This window comes from Anser cygnoides, chromosome 7, assembly GCF_040182565.1.
Source record: "Anser cygnoides isolate HZ-2024a breed goose chromosome 7, Taihu_goose_T2T_genome, whole genome shotgun sequence".
In the NCBI taxonomy this organism is placed as follows: Eukaryota; Metazoa; Chordata; class Aves; order Anseriformes; family Anatidae; genus Anser; species Anser cygnoides.
In genome coordinates, this window is record NC_089879.1 from 33192323 (window position 1) to 33217708 (window position 25386).

Genomic DNA, 25386 nt, shown 5'->3' on the forward strand with positions numbered 1-25386 from the left:
CACTTACAAAAGAACAGAGATTGTCTGTGTTTAAATCACACAAACAGGCCAAGGATTACCCCGTTTAGCATAGGCTGATGGCATTTACATGAACTTTATTTAGTGCACAACAATCCTGCTAAATTTGTAACTATTAACAGGATCCGTTCATGAGACATCTGACGAAGTTTCCCTTGATATCAAATCTAAACCCAAGAGATGAAAGATTAGAATAATTTGCTAATTTTTCTGAATCAGATGCTCTGTTGTTATGCCTCAATATTCAACATAAACTGCTTCCCCTCTGGAAACAAGAGACCATGTCTCCTTGGCTGACAGGGACTCCTTAAAAATACACCTTCTGAATGATAAATTGTACTTGTCTGTATTCAGGACAGGGTTTTTCACAGCTGGCTTGTAAGGTGCTAGGAAGATAGCTGATGGCTACCCTCTACAAATTCAGTTCTAAAATAGAGTTGACACTAAATGACACAGATGAATTCTTTCTGCAAACATAACCCAAGCAGTTTACATCCAGAGAATACCTTATCTTAATGGTTTTACTAGAACTAATGCAGCCAAAGTGTCTTTTTTATCATAACTTGTAGCCCTGAGATAGATGGACACTGAGATTTTGAGGGTTAAAGACTGTGGGTGAGCGTAACGGCAAGCAAGAAGAGGGCGTACCAGCCCGAGAAACAGGAAACCATGAGTGGGTAGCAAAGAGACTCAGAGGGGTTTGCTTTCTCAAATGCCATCAGTTGAACTTGTGATAATGCTCAGAAGAAACATAACAGATTTGCTGGAAGCAATACTTGCAGTCGTGTGACTTCTTGGAAGTATGCTTAATGCTAAGCTCATGAATAATCTCTTTGACATCAAGGAAATTTTAAATGGCTACACACATATTTTGTAAAGATCTGCAAAAAGATGTCAAATACAGCAACAAATGCTTTGCTACACAATGCAACTATGGAAAATGGGGATCCCCCTGGATTTTGACACTTCAGTTACACCCCTGGTTTGCTCTATTTTTTCTGCTTCTTTAGGTTGGAGGAATACAAATGGATCAGCATCAGTTTTGGCTGTTAACCCTTTTTGTTCAAGATAAGCAGACATATTTGAGCAACTGTTGCTAAGGTGGATTGCAGGCGTGCTTCTCTCAGGAGCTGTTGAAAGGGCTCAAGTGTCTATTTGGAGCAGGGCAGTTAGTGTGTTGGTGTAAAAATAGCAGAAGTTTCCCTGCAAACTTGCTGTACTGTACCAAGGATTTGTTGTCGCTGAAGTTTGTGTGCAAAAATCACACCAAGTTTAGCATAATAGTATTGTGCATGACGTAAAGCTGAAACATCCGTTAGCTGTAAACATCTGATGTTTGTTCAAGCTAATTAATCCTCTAATAGCTGCAGTATTCAGATGAGAAGCTCATGAGAATAGACATGTAATTAGTTTTCCATTTGTGCCAACTCCGTAAAGTTCTGTTCTGTAAGCATCGCGGAGCATAGACGGGGAGACACTCAAATACTGGAGAAAGACAAATGCAGTATTTTAGGAGGTGGAAATGGGTAGGACTCGCTGTGTTAAATACAAGGACGCTAATTGTAATGCTCAGGCAGACCCAGGAAGAAAATCAGTCAATCTGTAAGCTCCTAGAGCACAAAAAGCCATGAGAAATAGCCCACACGAACTTGTCAAGAACAGATCACGTCAAAGCAATCTAATTTCCCTCCTTGACAAGATAACATGCCTGGTGGCTAGGAGGGAGCAGTCAGAGTGACACGTCTCAACTAGGTTAAAGCTATTTGCTCTGTCACAGAGGGCGTTCTTAAATGGGGCCAGAGAAAGTTTCCTCCGCAGGGAATGACCATAAGCAGGATGCACAATCAGCTGGAAAATCCTAATGGAGCCACAGTGATCAGTGTCTGGTTGCCCTATTAGCAAGCTGTCTCCAGTGGGACGGTACGGGGGCTGCGCTGTGTGCTGCCCAGTGCGTTCAGGAGTCCATTAACACCACCGTCAGCGGCATAAACGACACATGAGAAACTTGGGAAAGTTACCAGAGTGGGTGGAGACGTACTCAGGAAGAAGGCATTAAAATTCAAAGTGTTCCTAACAAACCAGAACTTAAAAATAACAGGACAAAATTCAGATGAGACATGTGCGCGATGAGTGGAGAACTGCAAGCAAACGCGCTAACACAACCAGGAGAACTCATTAGGCAGGAGGTGCAGTGGATCATGATAGGAGCCGATAATGTGACTCAGAGCGACTGCTAAAAAAAAATTTTAAAAAAAAATAAATAAGAGATGAGAGGAATGTTATATGCAAGCAGTGGTGGCAATGATTCCACTAGTTTCAATGCTGGCATTTCTCCAGCTGGAAAAGAGCCCAAACTTGAGCTCCAAACTACAAAAACCCAGGAAGTGCCTAGGAAAAAGCTAGAGAAATGAAAAATACAGGAAGACATCTTACAGGCAAACACCATGACTGTTTCGTTTGCAACACACACACAAAGCAGAAAACAGAAGGGGTTATGATAGAAATCCCTCACTCCTTCATTAAAACCTTTCAAGAACCATTGCAAAACGATGTGCCAAGAATATTGGGCACTTTATCTTTGGTGGATTTTAAGTGAGAGACCTCAGGTCTCTTCCAGGCCCCATTCCTATGATGCTCTTCCAGCAAGTAAAACAAACCCCACACCACTGAAAGCCTTTGTTGCATAAAATAGATGTCAGTCTCCTGACAGTCAGTCTCTCCTGGCAGTCAGTCTCCCACCTACTTGGGAATGAAAACAACTTCATGAGATTATCTCTATAATTCGCAAGTCAAAATGAAAAATCTATTTAATCTGTAAATATCTAATCTAAACTACAGAACATTCTTGTCAAGAGAAGCATGCACAGTGATAAGATAATACAGCAAAGAAAAAAAAATCACATAACTTCCACCCATGATATTAAGAGAACAACCACTGCTAATATCCCTACATGCTACAGTAATTGGAAAAATTACAAAAAAATAATAAATAAATAAAGATGAAAGAACCCTGTTAGTAATTCAGTTTTAACATCTAGTAACCCAGGGAAAACTTCTTTTTCAGTTACTGGAAAAAAAAAATAATAATATAAGTACCTGCCTTCCACATCATCTAAGATGTATTTAGGATCAGAGAATGATGATAAGGGAGAACTTAATACTCAGAAACGTACTGGAAAATATTTTGGCATTCTGGCACTGACCTCAGTAGACAGAATTGCATTAGGCTCATTAAATACAGACTAATCAGGCTTCCCACAGGAGATCATATGCTTATGTTAACTATCTATAGGAAAATAGAACTCACTTTCATAGGGCTATGATTAATTATGAATAAGCTTTACAAGACTATTTTATTTTCCTTTATGAAGCCTCCTTTGAATTCAGTGCAAGTGAAGAGGCACCTGAAATGACTTCTTTTGTACAAACTAGTGTTATCTTTACTGGAAAGCTGCATGGAGAAAAGTCCACCTACACATACCTGCAAAGCAGTAAGGAAAAGCCAAACGAGATAGTTTTGCTCTAGGTTTCCTGGTGGATTTGGTACCAGTAAATTGGCTGAATGGGTCACAGGACTGGGTGTCGTGGGAGCTGGGTTCTTCACCTGGCTCTGCCTTCAGCCCCTGACACTTTCCAGGGACCATGGCAGTCTCCAGCACTAATACATTATATGCCTGGCACCTCAGCTCATTCTGGCCACCAGAATTAGTTGACCAGGTTAAGTCTGAGCTAAATGCCAACACTGGCTTTCAAAGCAGTGTAATCTGAACACACTCCAAAAACCCAAGAAGATTTTACCGGGCACTGCAGGGAATCCTAAATGCACGGAACTGCTAACAGTGCTGTTGCTGGCTGCAACAGAGGTCAAGGGACTCAAAATTGCAGGTCTTTTCCTCTAGGGTTAGATGCATGTATCAATAATCATTGTTAGCACCCAGTTGTGAATTTATTTTTTTCCTGCGTCTCTGTGGGGATGACTGTCATTTCTTTAATTATCAAGGACAACTTTCTTGCTCATCGCAGAAAGTGTGTAATACGTGAGACATTTTTTCCAATAAATAGGTGCTGTCATTTTTTCAAACTGTGAACTAGGATGGAGACATTTCAGTAGGGAGAAAGGCTCAGCAACAATCAGCATCAGATCACCAGCTACCGTTGCCCACCGGCTATGAGAAAAGGGTGGTAGAGAGATGCGGAGTTGCTTGAAGGAAAGGCAATAGGGTGGGACAGTTTCCTATTCTTTCTGCTTTTCTCTCTGTGTGATGTCCACACCCAAAGCACTGGAGCACAGCCAAACACTCACTGTTAAAAATAAATAAATGAAGCACCACAGTGGTGTGGGACACTAAAACTATCCAAAGAAGGAGAGGTGGCCTGCGCTTTTGGCAAAGAAAAACCCCTCCTTGTTAACCATGATGCTCTGAGCACAGTGTTCTTCTCTGGGAAACAGGATTGCAGGCACAGCATCTCATAGTAGATGACACCACTGTCATCTGCATTTGGTTTGTTTTAATGTAGGTGCTCACCCCCAAGAAACTAAAAACAACATCCTTCAAACAAATATCTCTAATCTGTCTTCAGATAGCAACCACTGCCAGCCTTTATTATCGGATTCATTCCCTCTCAAAGCAATTCACAGATCTGGAAGCCAGAAGGGAACAAAATCATCATCTAAACTAACTTCTCACATAATAGGGAACACACAATTTCACCCACCAATGCTCCCATCAATCCTCTCCACACTTGCAGCCACGGGAGAACAGAATGCCACGTGGCCCCTGGCCAGCACACCACAGCTCAGGGCTTCATCGCTGCTCCAGACAGCAAGTCTACTGCCAACACCAATACTGCCCGGGGAGCCCTCTGGTATGGAAACACTGCTCGCACCTTGCTAAAGCATGCTAGCATTGGTCTTCTCCCATCGTCGTGCTCTGTTCTGACAGCTCCATCCAGAAACCTGTGAAAAGCCAAGGATGCCTCTACCCAGTGTTAAGTAACAAAGGAAAACACGCTCAAGCAAATGCTCGGGAAAGAAAGGATATGACCAATAAAACAAACCCACTGGTATTCTGAAGCCAAGTGTCTAACATTGCCCTTACCGCCTCATCCTGACAAATGAGCCGCGGGCTTTCTTCTCTACACAGCGCGCAGCTGTGAGACAAGAACCTGGCGGGAGCTTCTGGCTGAGCCTTCCCTGGACGTTTTCTACAGAGTGATGTGACATGGTGACCAAGCTGCAGCAGGGCTGGTTTGTTGTTTTCTTTGGTCCCATTTGTCACAGCAAGCTTAACTTATTCATTCAAGTCAATTTTCCGTAGAGCGCCCTTTTACATCTACCAAGAAAACGACATGTCACTGAGCAAACCAACAACACCGCCATTCATTCCAGAAGCCAAGGTCACCGCCTGCTGGCCCTCAGCCCAGATCCTGGAGTACCCATACTTAGTTTGTAGGTCTGTATTACCAAAAGGGCAATGCTTTATTAGCAGAGAATTTCAAACTCCTAATTTCTGTCAGGCTTTTTGTGGCTACATGACACATGCCGAGCCCGAGCTTTTTTTCACTTCCTTTTCACCTAAATCCAATGAAGCATCCTGGCTGCAACACCAGCCATCCTCTTTTTCCAAGAAGTATTGTGTCTCTCCAGCTCAAATTGCCTTTTTTCTTGGAATAAAGTCTGCTTCTCAAACCTGTTCACCTTTCACACGATCACTTTCAAACACCTTTTGTAACAACTCCCATATGGTGACTGTAGGAACCACTTTGCCAGAAAAGAGTTTGGAGTTGCCTGTAAACAAGAAAAATGCTGAAGATTTATGTGAGAAATCTTTTGGTGCTTTCCAAGCTGGATTTTTTATTTTATTTTATTTTCAGCTGAGCTGCTGGGCATTTCCTTTCAGAATTAGGGATAGCTGTTTTTTCCGCAGCTTCTGCTTTGGTCACGAGGTGACCGCCTGAGGTCTCACGCCCTTCTGAGGATCCTTATTCTATTCTGGGACCTATTGGGGGACATCAAAAGCACAAGACTGTGGCCACAGGGAGTAGCTGAAAACATCAGGTCATACACTGATGGCTCCCTTTGAACAGGCAAGCTACAGGGAGCTACCTCAATACCAATCAACTAAAACACTGCCCTTACAATAACGCAAACCGAGGAAGTCCACTTCGTTTTAACACAACTTTTCAACCAGAGAGTGTTTAGTAGTAGACAAATGATGGTTCATCATGAATGCAAATATGAAGTGATTCACCGGTTATGACACTTGTTTTGGGAGGAAAATAATCTTCCAATGTGATCTGAGTATAAATATTTGTGCTAAGAAAGATGATCAAAAATTGAGATAGTGTCCGCTGAAAATTTGGCTCAAATCTTGCAAACGTTGAGCCTGTGCCAGGCAATCCACTTCACCAAGGAAATCCCCAGTAAATAGCTTATTTCCTAAAAGTGCACAGCAATTCTACAGCCAGAAGTTCCACTTCTGTTTTGCAAATAGAAATCCCTTTAAACAAAAAAACAGCAGACTTAGTACAAGTAATTTAACCCCCGTATTCAACATCGTAATGACTCCTACATGATGAAACAGTAAGGCATAGCACAGCCTTACCAATCAGGTGCCCATTTCCACTTTTCAAAGTGAAAATGAAATCAAAATTCTCATTAGGACATGGATGAAGGTGAAACTGTTACTAAGAAATGGAAATATATATATATATTCCATCCTTCATTACTCCAAGTTTTCAGAAAAAAAAGTCAATGCCAACGTAGCCACACACATACCAAAGCAGAGACAAGGGAGCTGACACACAACCATACTGACCTATCCCATTCCTCAAAGGGATCCAGAATCTGGTCTCGGTCCCAATTTACATCTTCAGACACTCCCAAGATTACACTGCTGTAATCAGATTTACAGTACCAGTATATATACAAAAACTGTCAGTGCGCATGTGTGCCTTAGTGTACGTTCTGTAATTATTACAGACAAACACAGCCAACCTTAGTTTAGATCCCATTATCATGGTTATCAGAAGTAACAAAGAGGCTTTCTCTCAAACACAGATGCTGGTTTCAAGCTCAAAATTCCTCTTTCTCACTAAAACTCTCTCTAAAACAACAAGTTACATTGGGTAATCAAAGATAATCTTTGGAAAGCCACAAATCAGACATCAAGTGATGATATTCTGGGCCTTTTTTAGAGTGCTTCCTCTTTCCTACTTTAAATAAAACTGAAGGGGAACAGTTTTATTCATCATGTACAAGAAATAGTTCAGAGGAGATGACAAACATTCCTCAAAATCTTCTCTACTAAATTAATCATTTGAAATAGAAAACACTAAAATTCCTGCATATTGAAAAAGCATGACTGTTCTCTTTCACTTTTAACTTTCCCAAGCTGACTTTCAAAATAAGATACAAGTTTCAACATCAAGTAATGCCCAGTAAAAGCACTGTTCCTGCAATCCTGACAGCCCTATTTTACAGTGATGGTGGAGCAGCAGAAGAACAGAGCAGCCACCACTTTCTGCAGGCTGTGTTGCTGCCCGCCCCATATCAGACCGTGCTCCTGTAGGCAGGATACCATGAAACAAGCCCCATGTGTACGAGGAGTGGCACAGTTCAGCCCAGCCACGAGAAAATTCTCCTGCTATAGGTACAGGCCTATATGTATCCGGACCTTTTTGAACCACACGTGCTCAGACCTTCTCTGGGGCTCCTTCCAGCTGCTGGCAGCCGTACACAGCAGCAGCCACCAGCAGGGCATGCTCGTGTCCACAGGTGCTCTGCTGCTCTGCTCCTGCCACCACTCCCATTGCTGGTGCTGGTGCCATGGGCACCTGACAGTCAGAAAACAGGTGTAGCTTTCCTTTGTGCAACAGCATATACCCATTACAAACACAGCAACTCCATCACAGAAAGGTCTTTAGACTCTGAAGGTTCACTGGCTTCCCCAGTAGCAGCCAGAAAACTGAAAATGTCTCGGCACTGTGTTCTGTGACCTCTCCATCCCTCAACCTGATGGACTTTCCAAGAACCCATACCATGACAGTTTCCTACACATCTTTTGCTAACCAGCTACTCACCGTCCTCAACTATTATGGAACACAAAACTGTTAAGCTCCATGTATTCACCACCCCTTTGTAAAGCTTTGCCTTCTTTCCATTTTGCTAACAGCAGAGTCAGTGGTGCTGAGTGACAAAAACAAACTGGTACTGAGCAGGAGGTGACACCAAGACAACTTTTATCAGCTTAACGAACTATAAGTCAAAATACAGACACTATGCAGGTACAAAGAAGTGAAACGAAATCTATATTCATATGTTGTTGTGGCCTTGACATTGCTTAAAGATAACACTCCATCAAAACCAAACTGCAAGAGTAACATTCAGACAGGGACTCTGCTGCCAAGCACTTGGAGCCGACCTTCGCACACGCAAACAGAGGGAAAAAGAAGCGTCTCCTCCCAAAGGCAGTCACCTCCAATGAGAAACGAAGGCTATCTCTGTGATCGCAACTCGACGCGTTAATCACAACCTGCCTCCAAAAGGCACCTCTTTTGTTCTACATGGGTCTAGCAGATTTCTTGGGAAGTAAAGCTCTTCTGATTTTAAGCCTGCAGCATGTATGGGTCTTTTATATTAGGAAAAAATGCAACTGTTTGCTGTCAGCAATAAATAGCGCTAGCACATTTAAAAACTGTATTTGGGAAATTATTTTTTATCTTGCCATCGTAATACCTCAGGAAGGAAGATGGAGCGTAAGGGACATCACTATTGTATTCTCTAACACCAAATGTGATCTTCAGTTCTTCAAAAACATCCCCCAAAATTCAACAATTTCTTTGGGACTTTATTAGCTTCTCTTTTTTTTTTGGTCCTTTCCCCCAAACAACTACATTCAAGTAAGTGGGTGGATGATGAAAAAAAAAAAAAAAAAAAAAAAAACGAGAAATTTTCACTCCCACAGCAGTTTCCCACTTCTCCAAAAATAAACGCGCCGTTCGTTGTGTTTTTACACTTGCTGTAGGTTCCACTACATAGCACTGAGGGGGATGGGGGTTTCCATGCTCTGCACAGGGCTGTACTGCAGTATGGGGCTGGCAGGAAGCTGCTCTCTTTACAAAAAGGGAAGCTGGCTGCCTGCGTTGTTTGAAGTCACAGCCTGGCTTAACCCTATATGGGCAACCCAGCTTCCTTCAAAACCGAGCCCTATCCAGTGTTTTCAGGGGTGAGACGTGGTTGTGAGAAGTAGGGTAAGAAAAGATAGAGCAAGTGTGGATCGCAGCCACGCATGCGCCCAGTTCAAAACTTAGCAACTACAGCAGGTCACATCTCACTAGGGCTGAAGGTCAGGAACTTCACGTGGATCCCATTTAGGCTACGGTATTATGAGGTTTTCTCTAATTCTCAAGCAATAGGTCCTGCTCTAGGCTTTTTGTCATCCTCACAAGTAGGCAGGAAAAGCGAGAGCTGCCCTTCCATGGGAAGTCCGTACGTGTGGCATTACGGCACTGCAGGCTTTACTGAATGAGAAACCTTGACAAGGAAGCTGCACAAACACAGCTGGTTTCCCAGAAACTGTACTTACTAATAATGCAACCTAAATACAGATGTGTGCTCTTAACTGTGTTAGGTTCTGATAGCTTCTGCAGCCGGGCTTAGAGAGGCCTGCCAGCAGATCTCTCAGTTACCTGTATGGAGTCATCCTCATCCTCAAGGTCCTTAGAGAAGCTCTCCCAAATCAGGAACATAGTTATTCATTGATTTTTATTTTATTTTTAAGTACTGCAATCAAAACAACGTTTTCACTTCAGTTTCAGGCAAAATCTGCAGCTGTTAGCATGGAATTGGAGCAGCATTTTTTCACTGATCTTTTTAACAAGGAGAAGCCTTGCATCATATAAAAGTAACAGAACAATATATTACGTCCAACTCAAAATTGCATTTTTCTAATTACTTGCTCACTTCCTATATTTCCTTATGTTTGGATAATGAAAATCAAAGAAATAACATTGTGTTTTGAAACCAGAGAGTTACTTTGGATTAAAATTGCCAAAATTGAGACCACAGGAGCCCTAGAATTTTTGCAACAGTTGGTTTGAAGTAAAGGAGGTCGAACAAGCACTACTTGAAAGCAAAATTAACTGGCGACATTGAACCGCTGTGAAACATTCAGGCTTGAAGGTGCAAGTGTATGAAGATTTTGTCCTTAGTTTCTTATGGCTGCCAAGTCACTACCACAGCATTAAAGCCTTATATTAATATGAGCAAATGTGCACTCAGTACCAGTAAGGACCATGCATACAACAGGCACATCGTAGGCACAACAGGGATCATCTGACAGCAGCCCTCAATCTCCCTTTCCAGTGGTTGCAGCTATAGACACAACCAGTTTGTGCCCTACTTAAAAATAAATGACGTTAAAACACATTTTCCTAGCTGTGCTTCCTTAAGAAGGGAAATTTTAGTTTTTCAGCCACAGCAATTCAGTACCTGTCAGTTATGTGGATCAGGAGAGGACAAAAGAAAAGGTTATCCCTAAAAAAAAGGCAAAAAAGCTGAGATTACTCTGACACAGAAGTAGATTGAGCTTTTTTCCCCCTCTTTTGTCATGCCTTTCTTAAAGCTAAGCTATTTTAATTTCATTTTGAGGAAAAAATAAAAATAAATAAAAATAAAAAGCCTTAAAGCCACAAACAACAGAATCACCCAACTCAGAATCACAACTTCAAATTCACCTTAGTAATTCAGCAACAATGAATTTCCTGTAGAGAAAAAAAAAAAAAAAAAAAAAAAAAAAAAACAAGTCCTACTAAAAGCCTATGGGACTCTGCTCCAAAATTGGCCTGTGGCAAATTATCTCTGAATACTGTGTACTCAAATTTGGATTCTCTTCAGTACATTTTATCTTAGGTGTCAAGAGAATGGTTGCCAGTTTCTTTGTATCTTTATTTTTATGTCACATTGAAGACAGTTTAGTAGATATTAAAAATATATAGTTAATGATTTACCCATCATTCTGATGAGATATGATTGTGTTGTCACTTCCCTTTGTGCTGCCATAGTACTTCTCAAGAAGAAAGATTTATAATTCTTCTATCACCATAACCATGCTAAGGAACAGAATTTTAAATTCCAAAGCTTTTATTAAACACTTTTCAGCACATACTTTTATAACTAGTCAATTTAACAATGTAAATATTATTGATATTATTCTAGATAATGTTTTTCAAGGACTATTACAAGACTAGGGTGTTTTGGTAGGGGTGTTTTGTTTTGTTTTTCAGGGGCGGTGTGAGGCATTTGTTTTACCCCAGACATGCTCCCAATTCCTTTCCTATTTCTCTTCACCTAGCATCTGAAATTCTGCCTTTATCCCTTTTTTGCTATACCAGAATTTGTGCTATTTCCTCCTTCTTATGAACCTCACCTCTTTAAAGCTACACGTCAGATCTTATTCTGATTCTAGAATGCATTTTCAGTTTAAAATAACAGTCTGTTCTGAATAGTAATCCATTGCACCCCTCATTTTAAGGGGAAGGAGGCAAGACACATGACAAAAATCATAGAGTGAAATAGCTGGAAGTCCACCCACTGGGAAAGGCTGGATGGCAGAACCACTGTGCAATGCTGCTGTAAAGAAATGCAAAGTAAGTATTATTTTACTTCTTATGATTTTTATGTAAAAGTTTCTTTCATATGTGAAAGCACTAGCGTAGGCTAATTTCTAGTTAGAGACTTATTTTGTTCAGAAGTCATATTGGGCAGTCTTATACTTTAATAATTCCATCTAATTCCATAAATTATGCCATCCTCTTCAGCAATCACCTTTGGACCTTCTTCCTCATTTCCTATGGCAATTTCCCAGTTTCCCCATTTTCCTTATTTCTACATACTTATTTCTATATCTCTATACAAAATCCAACACAAATAAGAAACAACAACAAAGCCAATAGCATGCCATCATTAACTACAAACTAGCACCACCTATATAGAAAATTCCTTTTGCTATTTTCTGCTTTGCCTCTTCTTGCAATAATTCACAATGTGGACATATATGTATACAGAGAATTCATTCTTTGTTATTATTTTATTTAGCAAAGATGCAATACCATGCAGGAAACCCATTCAGGTTTCCATCAAAGTACATCTAGTATTGTTTCTGTATGATTTAACTGAGCTTCTGAAAAGTACTGGGCATACTGCAGATATTACTGGGCAAAAATTAAGTACAAAGAATGGTCAACTGAAAATTGATTTTGAAAAAAAAAAAAATCCAACAAGCTTAATTCTAGAGTGTTAGTTCCTAGCTGCCAGATTTCCATGGGAAATACTGCAACTAATTGCCAGATACATGTGTAGGAATTTTGTGTGTTCCCCCTAAAGATAATCAAATTGAAACATCCGGGAAATGTTGCTCTAAAATCACACCAAACCAAACCAAAGCCAGAGAGATTCTAGCAGCAACAATATTAGCAGTGGGCCAAACAGAAATCCCTGCCCCAAACCTTCTTCCTCTCCTTGACCACATCGATACTCTGCCCTACCCAGCATATGAACTCCTACGGACCTATGTGCAGGGCAGGTAGCAGAGCAGCTGTGGCTTGGCTGGAGTTCAAGGGAGGCTGAGGCCAGCGTGGAAGTTCCCAGCCCAGCCATCACCAGCTGCAGCACATGACACCTACGTAGTGGAAGGCCGGGGCCGTCAGAGTTTCCTCTCACGCGCAACCCTCGGCAGCGCTTTCAGTTTTCCTGGGGTATAACTGGCATGGAAACCACAGCACCCACCCACAGCCAGCACGCTCTGCCTGAGCGCAGAGGGGACACGGAGCGGCGGCACGGCAGGGAGGGCCTCGGGCACCAGCAGAGGCCCAGCTGTGAGCAGAGATGCTCCTGCAGACCCCGGTAAGTTTGGCACAGTGCCCCCCTTACAGGGGACACACACGTCTCTGGGAAAATGAGGGTGGGAGCAGATCCTGCTCCTGCAGTGATGACAGCAAGCTCTTGGGCAGCTAGCTGTGCATGCAGGTGTTTAATACGACGGTACAGGGAAAGCATGTTTAAAAATGTGATGCAGTTTGTATATTCACTGGTGGTTCTGTGTGTTACATCATGCTTGAATCGTATGTAATCACAGAATGATTCAGGTCGGAAGGGACCCTTGGTGAAGGGAGTCTGTAAGGATTATGTGGCGTTGGCTTTGTGCAATACTGTTGTGGAGAAATGGAAACAGTGGTTGATATTTCATGCTACTGTGGTACATGAGTATTTCTTCCTCTTGCTGCCAGTGTGGGATACCAGAAAAGACAGAAGGAGTGGTGTGAACAGACGTTCACCAAGTGCGGTGGGTCAGAATTGTGCGGGCAGGTTTAAAGACAGGCAATACCTCGAGGGGTGTTCAGCTCCCAGGGGTGCTTCAATTTACCTTCGGGGGTCCACCCATCCCAGACCCGGAGCATCAACCAGCAGGTTTCAGATATTCAAGTCAGAGTTAGGTATGTTGGGGCAAAGACTTCATTCTCAGTCCCATTTTTTCCTCTGCTTAATTAATTAAACAAATGAAGAGCAATAACAAGCAACAAAGTAATCCATCTGTTAGGTAGTACAACCAAATAAATATTTTCCTTAAGACCAAAATGTAGCAGGTTTTAATACAATAAAATGAAAACAATTAGAAAGTGAGAGCTCTAATTTTCAGATGTGAGAATTACCATCCCCAGATGTTGTTCAGGGGGTGTTTGCAGTGCAACTTCTGCTAGACCAAAAATGCTATCCTAGTGCTTTACAAGGGGATGGTTCTGCTGCAGCCAGCAAAGTCCCACTTGGAGTTTCTCAGTCCGGTGAATTTAAGCTTTAAGTGGATTGGTAGGGACCTGATGCACATAAGCCATGCAATCCCTTGAGAAACGATTTTCAAATTAACTAATAAGATATTGGACTGCTTATAGCTTATTAGAGAGAAACAGTGAGCAGCAATACTAATAGCTACTATGCCTGGGATTTAAGAGCTGGATTTAGCTGTCACGTCCATAATTCTTATTGCACTGGTTGTGTAAAGGAGTAGGTGAGAGGAGGGTTTAGCTTCATATTAAGGAAGGTAAAAAGGCTCTACAGCAACGTAATTGCAGGATTAGTAAAAAGTATAAGGCAGCTTTGCTCCACTATTTACACATCAAGGCAATTTATGGAAATCCTCACACAGAAAACTTTAGTAATTGAAAATAAGAGTAAGCTGTTTCTGAATCTCAAGTTAAAGGACAAGCAATATTATTTTTCATGTTAAAATATAATGCGTAGAGAAGAATGGTAAATTTTCACACGATACTTTAAAGGTCATCTCCCCAAGGGAAAAGAATAAGATATGGGAGCTTCTTGACCAACAGTAATTGCTATGATAGTAATCGATCTGTAAGCCTGTAGATATCGAAACTACAAGTTCACGAGATTTCTGCACGAGACCATTTTGACACTAATTGCCACTCATCCTGCAGTGGAAAGTTAAGGCCAAAGGGACAGAGCAACCAAACACCTTGAGAATAACCTGGTACAGGAGCATCACAGTATGTGGACGACATGTAAGAACAGAGAAACCATAAAGCCAACAGACAACACGAGTCAAAATATAAAGGGGCTCGGCAGACCCAGCAGGGCAGAGATACTAGGCTGAGTAGAAATGGAGGTAGAAATGGTCAGATTTGATGACAATATATAAAACCCTAAGCACAGAGAGTGAGGTTATCATAAAAACAATCTTTAGCAAAGCCATCATCTCAAAACTAGAGAATCACAAGATTTTGAGATTGCACACTAGAATGCATCACTGAAGATGACCAAGGTAGCAAAGGGAAGAAACCAGGCAGCTAAATTTATGAGCAACTGGTGGAACAAGTAATCTAATTGCATGTGATAGCAAAAAGAGGCAATTCACAATAAAATAGAGCCATTACAGAGGACCAAAGTTAAAGTGCTCTGCCTGGAATACATATGAGGCCAGTGACTACTGCTTTCTAATTCATGAAGCCAATTTCAGAACCTTACCACCTCTTCTAATAGAGATGACATGTTAGAAGAGCTGAAAGATGAATAAAAACATAAACTGTTCACATGAAAATGAGGGTTATTAAAATAGCTATTTGATGTTTGAGGCATAAGTAAGGAAACCTTTAGTTTCAACCTTTTGCGATCTAAATGGAGATGGATTACCCTTTTGTGACAAAGCCATCCTTGCACAAGCCCTTGCACAACTTCTCTCCTATCCTAAGGAGGCACAGATCAACCTCGCTGTCACATCCCATTAAGAGCAGAGCTGATAAAATGCACTGGGATTCCAAGGTGACACAGCTGCTTTCGTTACATTTGTCACAATATTGATTAGATTAGGTCTGAAGCCCATCTTTGGCCTGCTGCTGACCCATCGCATCTCTAGGGAAATTCTGTGGAGTGGGAAACAGAATTGAAAACTACTACAACAACGGAAATGTTCAAGATGGTTACAGCTCATGGGACTGACATCGGTGTGACAAGTGCTGATTTTTACTAACTATGCATCCTAATCCATTAATCCCCAACTAGACAACTAAATATTATGTTAGCATCCCTTTCACAGTAGTTAGCTTTTGGGAGCTTAATAGCATCAGAATAACACATTAAATATTTTTCCTTCATTGACTGGAGTAAATATTAATAACAAAGTGATGCCTCGCTCATTTTGCCCACCAAACTTTTAAAAAGCAAATAAAAAGCAGTAGGTGCTCTCTCTGTGGAGCTTTATAGCGTATCATTTGTCTTCTACAGGATGTTCAGTTGTAGATATTACACTGCACACAGCATAGCTGGTGATGTTTCAGCTTGGAGAATTGTGCAACTGAGCTGTGCGGCACCCAGTTACGCACAGCAGCACACAGCTAAGCACCCTTACGTCTGTTCTCATGTTTTCAACAGGCTTTACTTACTGCCATTAAATATTTCTAATGTAACACGCGCCCTTTCATTGATGTAGCCTTTGTATGTGGCAGATTTGACAGTTCAGAAGGTACAAAGAACTACTTTGAATTGCTAAATATGCTTCATGTTTTAGACAGCATGGATACCAGAAAGAGATTTTTTATTTTTCCTTTTTAAGCATGAGATCATTTTTTCTTCCCTTTCACACGGGGGCTACCCTTATAAATACCATCAGCAGACACATCTGAACTACAAGGAGCCTGAGCAATAAGTTCAGTAAATGTCATCCCTTTTCCCCACGCCTTTACCTCCCACATGTAACATCTACTCCTCTGACAGCACCACGATGGTTTCGTTTCTCCTTTCTTCCAAGCGTTCCCTTCTCATCATCTTCATACCGCTGTACAAAATACCACAGCTAAACAGTTAGCACCCTGTAAGTAAAATAAACATTCCTATCTGCAGCGGGGAAATTGCAGTACACCCGTCATGCTCTGTAACAGAGCCTGAGACTAGCTGACAGGCAGCCTGCTGTGGACCACCACTGTCCAGAGCGACTTCTGCACACTCTGAAGGATGCAGCAACATGAAGCAGACCAAGCATTGTGCACTGTTAGGTTTAACATAACAGGGTGTTACAGCTAGATCCTGCATTTATTTTATTTCCATGGGAGTGGGGAAAAAAAAAAAAAAAAAAAAAAAAGAGAGAAAAAAGAAACCTGGGATTTTCCTCTACATAAAACTTTGCAATCTCAATGTACCTGTGACAATACATGTTTCAGGTTGCTATTTTGATCCTTTTCAAAACTGTTAAATTTTCTTCCAAATTAAGTTCCAAGAAATTGTTTTGCCCTGTTCTTAACCTGGTCGTACTTTTTTTCACTCAGAAAGAAGGAGCATAACGTTTAATATTAATACAAAAAAAAATTCTAGGATTTAATATTAAGACATCTTCAAGAAGCTCAAACAACTGCTTTGCAGAATCTTGCCTGTTATTACTGTGCAGACCTCAATTAAGATTCTGTGAAAGCCTTCACATCCTCAAACTATGGTTTGCACCCTAAGAATATGAAAGAACCAAACTTCTAAGAATTGCCTGGTGACAGATAGGGGGTCAATTTTTTCCACTTTAAGGGCTGAAAACTTTGCAGGGTGGTTTCAGCCAGAATTAGAGTTTTCCTCAAAAGGGTACAGGTTATGTCCCAAAGAAATACGTTCGGAAGATCCTCTCCTGAATTGTCAGAAAATATTCTCTAATTATACTAAACGTGTTCCACTTATACCTTTGCTCCCACTTTTAAACAAAAGCAGTAAAGCAGCCGCACCCCTTAAAAGTTATACATCAAAATTTTTCTGAGTGTAGACCAAAAGGAAAGTGACCATCCCTTGATACAATACATAATTTTAACATTTCTTTTTGTTGTACATTTTAAACAGTCATTTATTTTTGCGCAGATTAGATCCACAATCTAAGAGGACCTTGTCTTGAAACTCTTCATTCAAATTGACACGGGAAGCACCTTTCTCTCCTCTGAGAAAGAAACAGGCTGATGTGTGGGTGGAGAGAAGTAGTTCTGACAAGGTTTAAATGGCCTACTTCGTCACCCTCTTTTCCGCACCCGCTCCTTACACACAACCCTTCCCCAGCTCATCCATCTCTCCTGCCGTTCCCCTCACAGCATGTTCCCCTCTCCCTGCCTCATCCTCTTCTCCATGCTAACCTGGACACGCTGTCTTGTGTCCCATTCTTAATTCCATTCCTTCCCTATCAGTCTCTGGCCTCCTCATCACCACTGCTGGGTCTGGTTACGAGAGCAGGATCTATCCCCACTCCTTGCCCACCCCTCTGCTGGTCTCTGTGGGCAGGTCAGGCTGGAGCCACGCACTCAGCCTTGACAGAGCTGCTCGGGCCAGTTGGGGGTCTGCATCCCAGGAATGAGAAATGTTAGTTGAAGGCAGACTGATAGCTCTTGCAGTTTGGGTTTGTAGATCACAGACTACACCAGAAATGGACTTGACGTAGTTGGTTCTGTTTGACCGTTTCTAATGGGGCTTTCCACTACAATAACAGAAAGCTAAGGCACCCTACAACTCAGCTGGCAGTCCGCTGCATCGATTTGCTACTAGCATACTTCAGAAGGAAGCCAGAAAAAGAGGGTGGAGATGCAAAAAGCAATGTCATTCTTCTGGACTACGAGCAGCTCACCTGTGTGGGGTGCCCTCCTCTCCCCAGTGATCATTTCTGCTGCACACAGTCCAAGGTGTAAACATGTCTCCGGCCCACGCTTCCTTCTCACCTGCAGAGAGAGCTTGCAGGTCGAGCTTAAAGAGTACAGCAGAGCACATGAAAAGAAGTGTACAGGAACCCACTTCTTTGAAAGTGCTGACACTTTGGAGGATGAAAGAGGCTTGAAATCTCCAGAGTCCCAGCCTCACGGGCACTAAAAAAAATCCCTTGAAAAGAAAAGAAACAGGAGAAGGAAAGAAAAAGTGCACATCTCTGTATTTAGAAGTTCATATATTTAAGTCTCTTGAGGAAGGAAATAGGTTAGGAAACTGACAGTGAAAAATACCAGATTTGAAATGCTGAAAATAAATCTGATTTTCTGATACAAGTTTTAATTATTTTTAAAATGAGAAACAGGCCTTAAAATGTAATAAAAACAATTCACAAAACACAAACCCAATGCAATTTAGCCACCAAAGGGCAAAAAGTTAGAAAAACACATGCTAGGAATAGTCTGGCCAGAATTTAATTTGCTTTCAGAGACTACATGTTCACCATCAACAACTGGCATCCCATTACTGTTCCTGCCACCAAGCAATAACGGGAATGAATGCCACTCATTTTTTATGCAAGACACAGATGGCCTTATAGCACAGAGCAACTGAAGCTTTAACCTTGTAACACAAGTCTCTCGGTAACACGTACAATCATTTTAGCCAAACTGGATTTTTTGAGAATAACCTGGAAGAACAGCCATAATGCATCTTGGATAGCATTATTTTTATCTCATGTGCTGACGATGCCTGCAGAGATAGCGCTGAGTAACACATATGGCTCACTTTGATATTTATTTGCAATGAGAAGAGCAAGTGCGTGCTGCTTGCAGGGAGGGGGCAGTTGGGACAGGGAAGCAGCAGCCTCACACGTTTCATCCTGAAGGCCTTCAGGGAAGAGTAAGGATGCACAGTAAATAAATAGCTGATGTTTAAAGAACAGACTAGAAGCAACTAAAACTTTGCCTCCTGCAAAACAATAACATAATTAATGGTTCAGGAATTATATTAGAGTGCGATGGCTTTTTCTGTAGACTAATGACACCCAGAAGAAAAGAGTCTCTGCTTTGAATGAGAACATCAAATTTGATTTGTGTAGCCTAAACAAATAAATAATGATTTCTTAATTTAGATAGATCTCTACAAAAACAGAATCCTCGCATTTTAATTGCGGATGAGACAGTAAAAAGTAAACAAAGAAGTTGGGCAGTCCTCGAGCATATGAAAGAAGTGGAGAATCTGCACGAGGCAGACCTCTTTGGTAATCAGTCATGGCAAATTGACAGGCATTGCATCTGCTCGGCACCTTCCAGCTTCGTGACTCAGAACCGCACTGTGAAAGCCGCTCGCAGCGCCGTTCTTAAGGGGCGGTTTGCACTGAAGGAAAGGGCGACTTGTCAGCAGGCCGAGGGCAGGACTTAGAGCTTCAGCTACTGCTGGACAAAGATAACATCTCAGAGACTTTCTGGGTATCAGAGCTTGCCCTAGCCACTTGGTACTTCCTCAGCACGCAGCAACAACCTGACGACCACGTCCGTTCTCAGGGAGCTGAGGCCAGCAGAGGGGAAGGCAACAGAGGCCACAAGCAGGCGCACCCCAGGACGTGAGGGTCCTGCGGCCTCCAGGCCCGGCCTTGCTCGTGGCCCCGTGCCCCTGCAGCAGCGAGCCCAGCTCTCACTGTGCGCTCACTTAGCGGCTCTGTTCGGCACCACGGTCGCTGGCGAATGCCCTGACCCCTGAGTCGTTGACCTCTGCAGCAGCAGAACAGAAGGCGAAGGCTGGCAGAGCCCAAGTTTTAGATTGTTTTAAGCAAGGACCTTCCTGTATGGCAGTACCACACCTTGCAGAGCTGTTCGTGTGAATAAACACAGGCCTTTCCCCCCCGAAGATCCCTGTTAGCCTTTTCTCAAATTTAGGAGTAATAAAAAAGCAAGCAGGTAACTGATCCAACACAACCATATATAATTCAAAGGATAACCTGAAAATCCAGAGCAGCCCACGTGGCAGTAAAAGAGTTTTAATCAATTCTAAAAGAGTGAGGATATAGAATAGAGATAACAGTAACATTTAGTTTAGTTTCTACAGGGCAGAATTTAGAAGAGGCTGAACCCTTTTCCCTTAGAAAACTGAAATAGGAGAACAAGTTTTAACCACACTTCTGTGAACCGCTGGGGGTCAGGGATCCTTGAGACACTCCAGTGCTGTTTTAGTTACCATAAGGAGCTTCGGCTGTGCCTAGGAGTTTTGTTCTTCATGGCGAGATAACTGGAAAAACCCTGAGAAAAGCACAATACTGCACAGTCAGGGCCTGAAAAACCTCTGCACTTCCAGAGGCAGGAAGCCAAGACAGACTGCAAAATGGGTGATGAATGCTGGGATGAAAGCTGGGGTTTGGGAAGCAAGAGGCAGCGGGTCAAAGGCCAGGGCCACCCGTGCTCTCCTTCCACCCCGTGCGCTGTCCCTGCTGGCTCTGCCCACACACCAGGCCGGGGCTGCCGGCTGCCACCGCAATGCCAGCCGGGGGTGGGCACTCGCGGTCTCAGCACCTTGCTTGGAGTACAGGGGAACAGCAAGTCTGTTTCAATGCGCTGGCAGTGCCAAGAGAGGAGTTTTATGCATCGTGTTTTGCAAAGGGCAGCGTATAGGCGGAGAGCGAGGCCGGGCGGCTGAGGGGCACGCAGTCCCCAGGGAGGCAGGCGGCGGCAGCGGCAGGCCGCAGCTCACTCCTTTGGTTTGAAAGGACGGCAGGGAGTGAAAGGGCGTTCTTTTACACAAATACCAGGCAGAGAAAGGTCCTGCAAGCAACTCATACCCTGGTTGTGAGCACTTGCAAGAGCTATTTAAATTAGCAAGCAGTCAGCACCCACAGGAATTAACACCACAGGCGCAGAAGCTCAGATGCACACCCTCTAGATGTTCTTTTCTACCAGGGAAATATTCACTGCACGCAGCTTGTTTTGACAAGTTATCTGTTTTTACTTCAAGAATTCTAGGTACTTTTCACTAAGATTTTCACTTTCAGTTACTCTGTCCTCAAGGTGTACATACTATTAACATAAAATAACAAATACAGCTCAACAATCAAAATATTATTTCCTCTTTCTTACATATTATGACTTTTTCCTCCTCACTCCACCAGGAGTGGAACAAATGGAAAGTTATTCACTGTAACACCAGAAAAGTTAACTTGGAGTGGGATGGGTCTAAAGACCAACAGAAGCCTGAATTTGGCCATTCACCGTAGCTGCTTGCATATTATAAGAACTAAATTGTCTGATGTCAAGGCACTATCAAAACCTAAGTTGATAGTCAGCTACACCCAGTCTATAGAGCATGCGTTCCTCATCAATTCACATTCCCACATACAAAGCATCTTCCTGCACACTTGTTGCAGGCAAAGTCATTTATGTTTGCATGTGACCATAGCAGCAGCGCTAACAAAACTCTGGTCCCCAGGCTAAGGTATTATTTATGAGATCATCCACTGAATAACAGCTGGGTACTTGCTCCTTGCGTCTTGGGACCCAGCCAACAGAAGTTACACATGATGCCTTTCCTCACCGATTTGTCCTCTCATTGACAGTAACAGTTCCTTCAACATTACAGACATAGTTTAGATACAGTCATAGTAAAAATGCACATATATGTTTTGAAATCCTGACAAAGACTGCCTTTCCATTTCTGACAACACATGACAATATATATAATTGCTGATGTGGTGGGGTGCTGAGGTCAGATTAATATTTATGATCAAGAATTAGTGGGGGAAAAAAATCAGCTAATAAATCCCCCCAAACCAAGCAGGTATCGTGATTCATTTAAGTATGAAACATGTTAGGCTAATAAGGTTTTTACCAAACCAGAGCAAAGTTTCAGGAGCTAAGGATGATTCTTAGGTGGCAAAATAACTTGGATCAAAAGAGACAACAGCAGCTCTTCTGTTTCGAGCTTTGCATTTCATTTTTCAGGGTTCATTCTAACCCCTAAAAACTCAAAACAAAACTCCTTGGGTGTGGACTGAAACAAGAGGTTTGAGTGAAAAGACTGGGTGGAAACCACTGAGCCTGAGAGCCAAAACGAGCACTCGGACCTGTGCTGTGCACACGCCTGGCGAGCCTGACACAAGTGTTCATTTTCCTTGTCTGTAATTCTAAGCCCAACTAATTTACCCTAAGAGCTTTCACTGTAACCAAGGGTCTGGGGGCCAGGGACAGGAGGGAATTAATCTGAAGTGGCACCTCCTAATGAGCAAATAAAGATCAGAAACCTTGGGATCTACTTGCGCAAGAGCAGGGAAATTACCTTTGAGCGTTTGATTTTCAAGAGATGAAGGAGAGAAAGAGAGAAACGGAACTGTGGCCACAGGGGGGAAATTTATGAGAAATGCAAGTTGTGTGGCTGAGGCAGCCTCGGGGACCGCTGAAAGGTTTCAGAAGGTGGACAGACTCCTTTCTCATTAATGAAGGGGCCCTGACTCTGGATCCACTGAGCTCTCTGCGAGTGGAGGGCTATTCAGCAATCTCCTTTGATTGAAAGCGTGAGCCTGCTGCTCCAGAGCTCCTGGAAGCTTTCCTTTTAATGAGGAGCTGGGGGAAGGGGGGGCGATGGCCAGAGGAGGGGAAGGAAAAGATGGGTAGCAAAAGTACTGGTAGCTGGACATGGGACTTGAAAGAATTTGCAGGACGGGCCTCTGGGGGAAGGTTAAAAACTGACAAGGTAAGTGACGCCTTGCCCGGGCTGACTTTTTACTTGCTGTTCATTGAAAACTTCTCTGCATCTTAATCCACCCTCAGCCTCCTACTTTCTCATAGTTTTATCAAATCAGTTATTCTGCTAGCACTGAACTTAAAAAGAGAAAAATGCTGATTTTCAGATTTTGCCTAGTTGATATAAGCTATTTGAGTAATGTTTAAATATATACATATATAAATAAAATCCTGATCATCTTCACTGCTGCAAGAGGGAACATGCAGCTTGCTGTTCTGACTTGTGCACAGCCGTGAGCTCTCATCAGACTTTGTGTGGGCTTGAAATGCTCTTTTAGTCCTCTGCAGCTGAAAGCTGAACACACATTATCACTAAAAAGGATATGAAAGATGGTGCTGGGACATTTGCCATAAATATACAGGAATGCTCCTCAAAGCAATGAGGAATGTGAACAGATTAGTAGCTAGCGCAGTTCTGAGGATTGTAATGCCAGATAGCTGTTTCTGTTAAAGATTACAATTTTATATTAAAAAATTACAAAAAACACTTGAAATAAAGTCACACCTGTTGCATGTGTCCATGATGTTTACTTGCTTGTAAGTGAGCTGCAACAGAGCAACGTGTTTAAGCACTGACGTGTACTTTAGAAGGACAGAATCTTAAGTCACGTATTCAAACAATTTGGGCATAATTGCCTCAATGGATTTTAAGATATTTAAGGCATAAAAGAGCCTACATTAAAAATAATATGAAATGTCATTATAATGACTATACCAGCAGTGCAAGTACTTCCAGTACTTCCTTTGTGACGCAAAGTGTATAGTATTCAATTTTAAAGGCCCAATTGATGCTTTTACAAGGTATAATGTTATTAGTGTTTGACTTAGTATTCAAATCTTTCAAAAGCAATATAGCTACAGAAAATGCTTTGAACTCACTCACTTGTAGCCAAATCTGTTGAAGCCCAAAGTCTTCAGCTATTTCAGTGTTTGGACCAATCCATAACGGGAACTTCTGGGAATGGTTATTGTCCTCCCCAGAGACAAACTGTACATTATTTTAGCCTACTGTGACATTCCAAACCACGTCTCAGACCAGAGTTCTCAAACCCAACTGAGGATACAATTTTATTTGCATTTATAAAACCAGCATGGATTTACCTCATCGGCTCCCCAGCTAGCACACAACAGTGCACTAAGTTAGAGTCTTCTCAGACACAGCTCTCAAAGAAAAGCTGAGCTGTTAACTACTGGAGCTCTGTGGCCATACAGATGCTTGGGTATATAGGATTGAGCTCAAAGTCTGATAAAACCCAAGATGACACAAAATTTACACGAATTAAAACAGTGTCACAGAAAAACTAAAGCTACCACTTTCAAAAGCATACTTGAGAACAGTTGAGCATAATTAAACATCCCTCCCTTTCCATTTTAACCACTTCAGTGCTCCAAAAATCAATTGCAAAAGATCTCATTTGACTCAAAATGAGAAACCAAAGTACTACATAGGAATAAGTAAACCTAGCTAATTAATAACTACTTTCTAAAAACAAGTAGGTGACTTTTAAGCAATTACTTTACTGCCCAAAAGGTATGGTAAAAACCATTCTTGGTAAAGGAAGGAAGAAAAAAAAAATCTATTATTTATTTATCAACAATAAGAAAAAAAAATGAAAGATGCAGAGAAGAGCTGGGGTATATTTATAAAGCAAGGGATTAAATTTTCAGTTATATCTGCTAATGCTACTGGTGTCTATAGATGTGTGAATTCAGTTTAAACAGCATTTTGCTAGCTTTTATCAGCTGCCAAGGAGAATATATCAGCCCCTTGCAGTCTGCAATCACTTTGTCGATTACTTTCTAAACTGAGCAGAGATCTTGGTGGGAAACTGAATGGGAAGTTCAAGATAAATCTAAGCACTGCCTGTGTGTGTTGACTTGGGGTTCAGTGCTGTGATGTCTGGAGTGCTATGATCTCAGTTTGGTGGAGCTCCTAGGTGTGTAGAATATTAAGTCACATTGACAGACAGTATTATCTAGGGAGTAACAAAATATGAGCAAAATCTGTTTTTTTTTTAAATTTTATTTTTCTAGGCACATTAATGAGACGGTTTGTGTCCACATTTAAAACAAAATACATACAGAATCTGATTTTAAGAGTTGAGCATGTCATCACTAAGAGAAATGGTGTATAAGGAAAAATTGTAATGAAAAAAGATGAGGCCATTTACCTCAGTGATGAAAATAGTGACCTATGATTGTAGAAAATAATGATATGGGTTATTACAAATTATACAGTAAAGCACTTGAGCGCTTAATATGATAATCCCCCCAAACCAGTTCTCAATATTTCATACATTGCAAATGTTAGGAGGCAGATGCTAGTGAGAGGCTGCTCGTAACTGCCGCTACCTTGCAGGACAGCGGTGCGCTGTAACA

The 25386-nt window shown here is 41.9% G+C and overlaps 2 protein-coding genes across 28 annotated transcripts in view; one reads left to right on the top strand and one right to left on the bottom strand.

Annotated features, from left to right (window-relative positions):
- CSGALNACT2 (chondroitin sulfate N-acetylgalactosaminyltransferase 2) overlaps window positions 1-25386 on the bottom strand; it is a 268548-nt gene that overhangs the window by 165702 nt on the left and 77460 nt on the right. The gene's annotated exons all lie outside the window — the stretch shown is intronic.
- RASGEF1A (RasGEF domain family member 1A) overlaps window positions 12715-25386 on the top strand; it is a 49212-nt gene continuing 36540 nt past the window's right edge. The window contains exon 1 of the mRNA XM_013175321.3: window positions 12715-12922. Coding sequence (XP_013030775.2) covers window positions 12905-12922 — 18 coding nt within the window. The 5' untranslated portion in view covers window positions 12715-12904. The remainder of the gene's footprint in view (window positions 12923-25386) is intronic.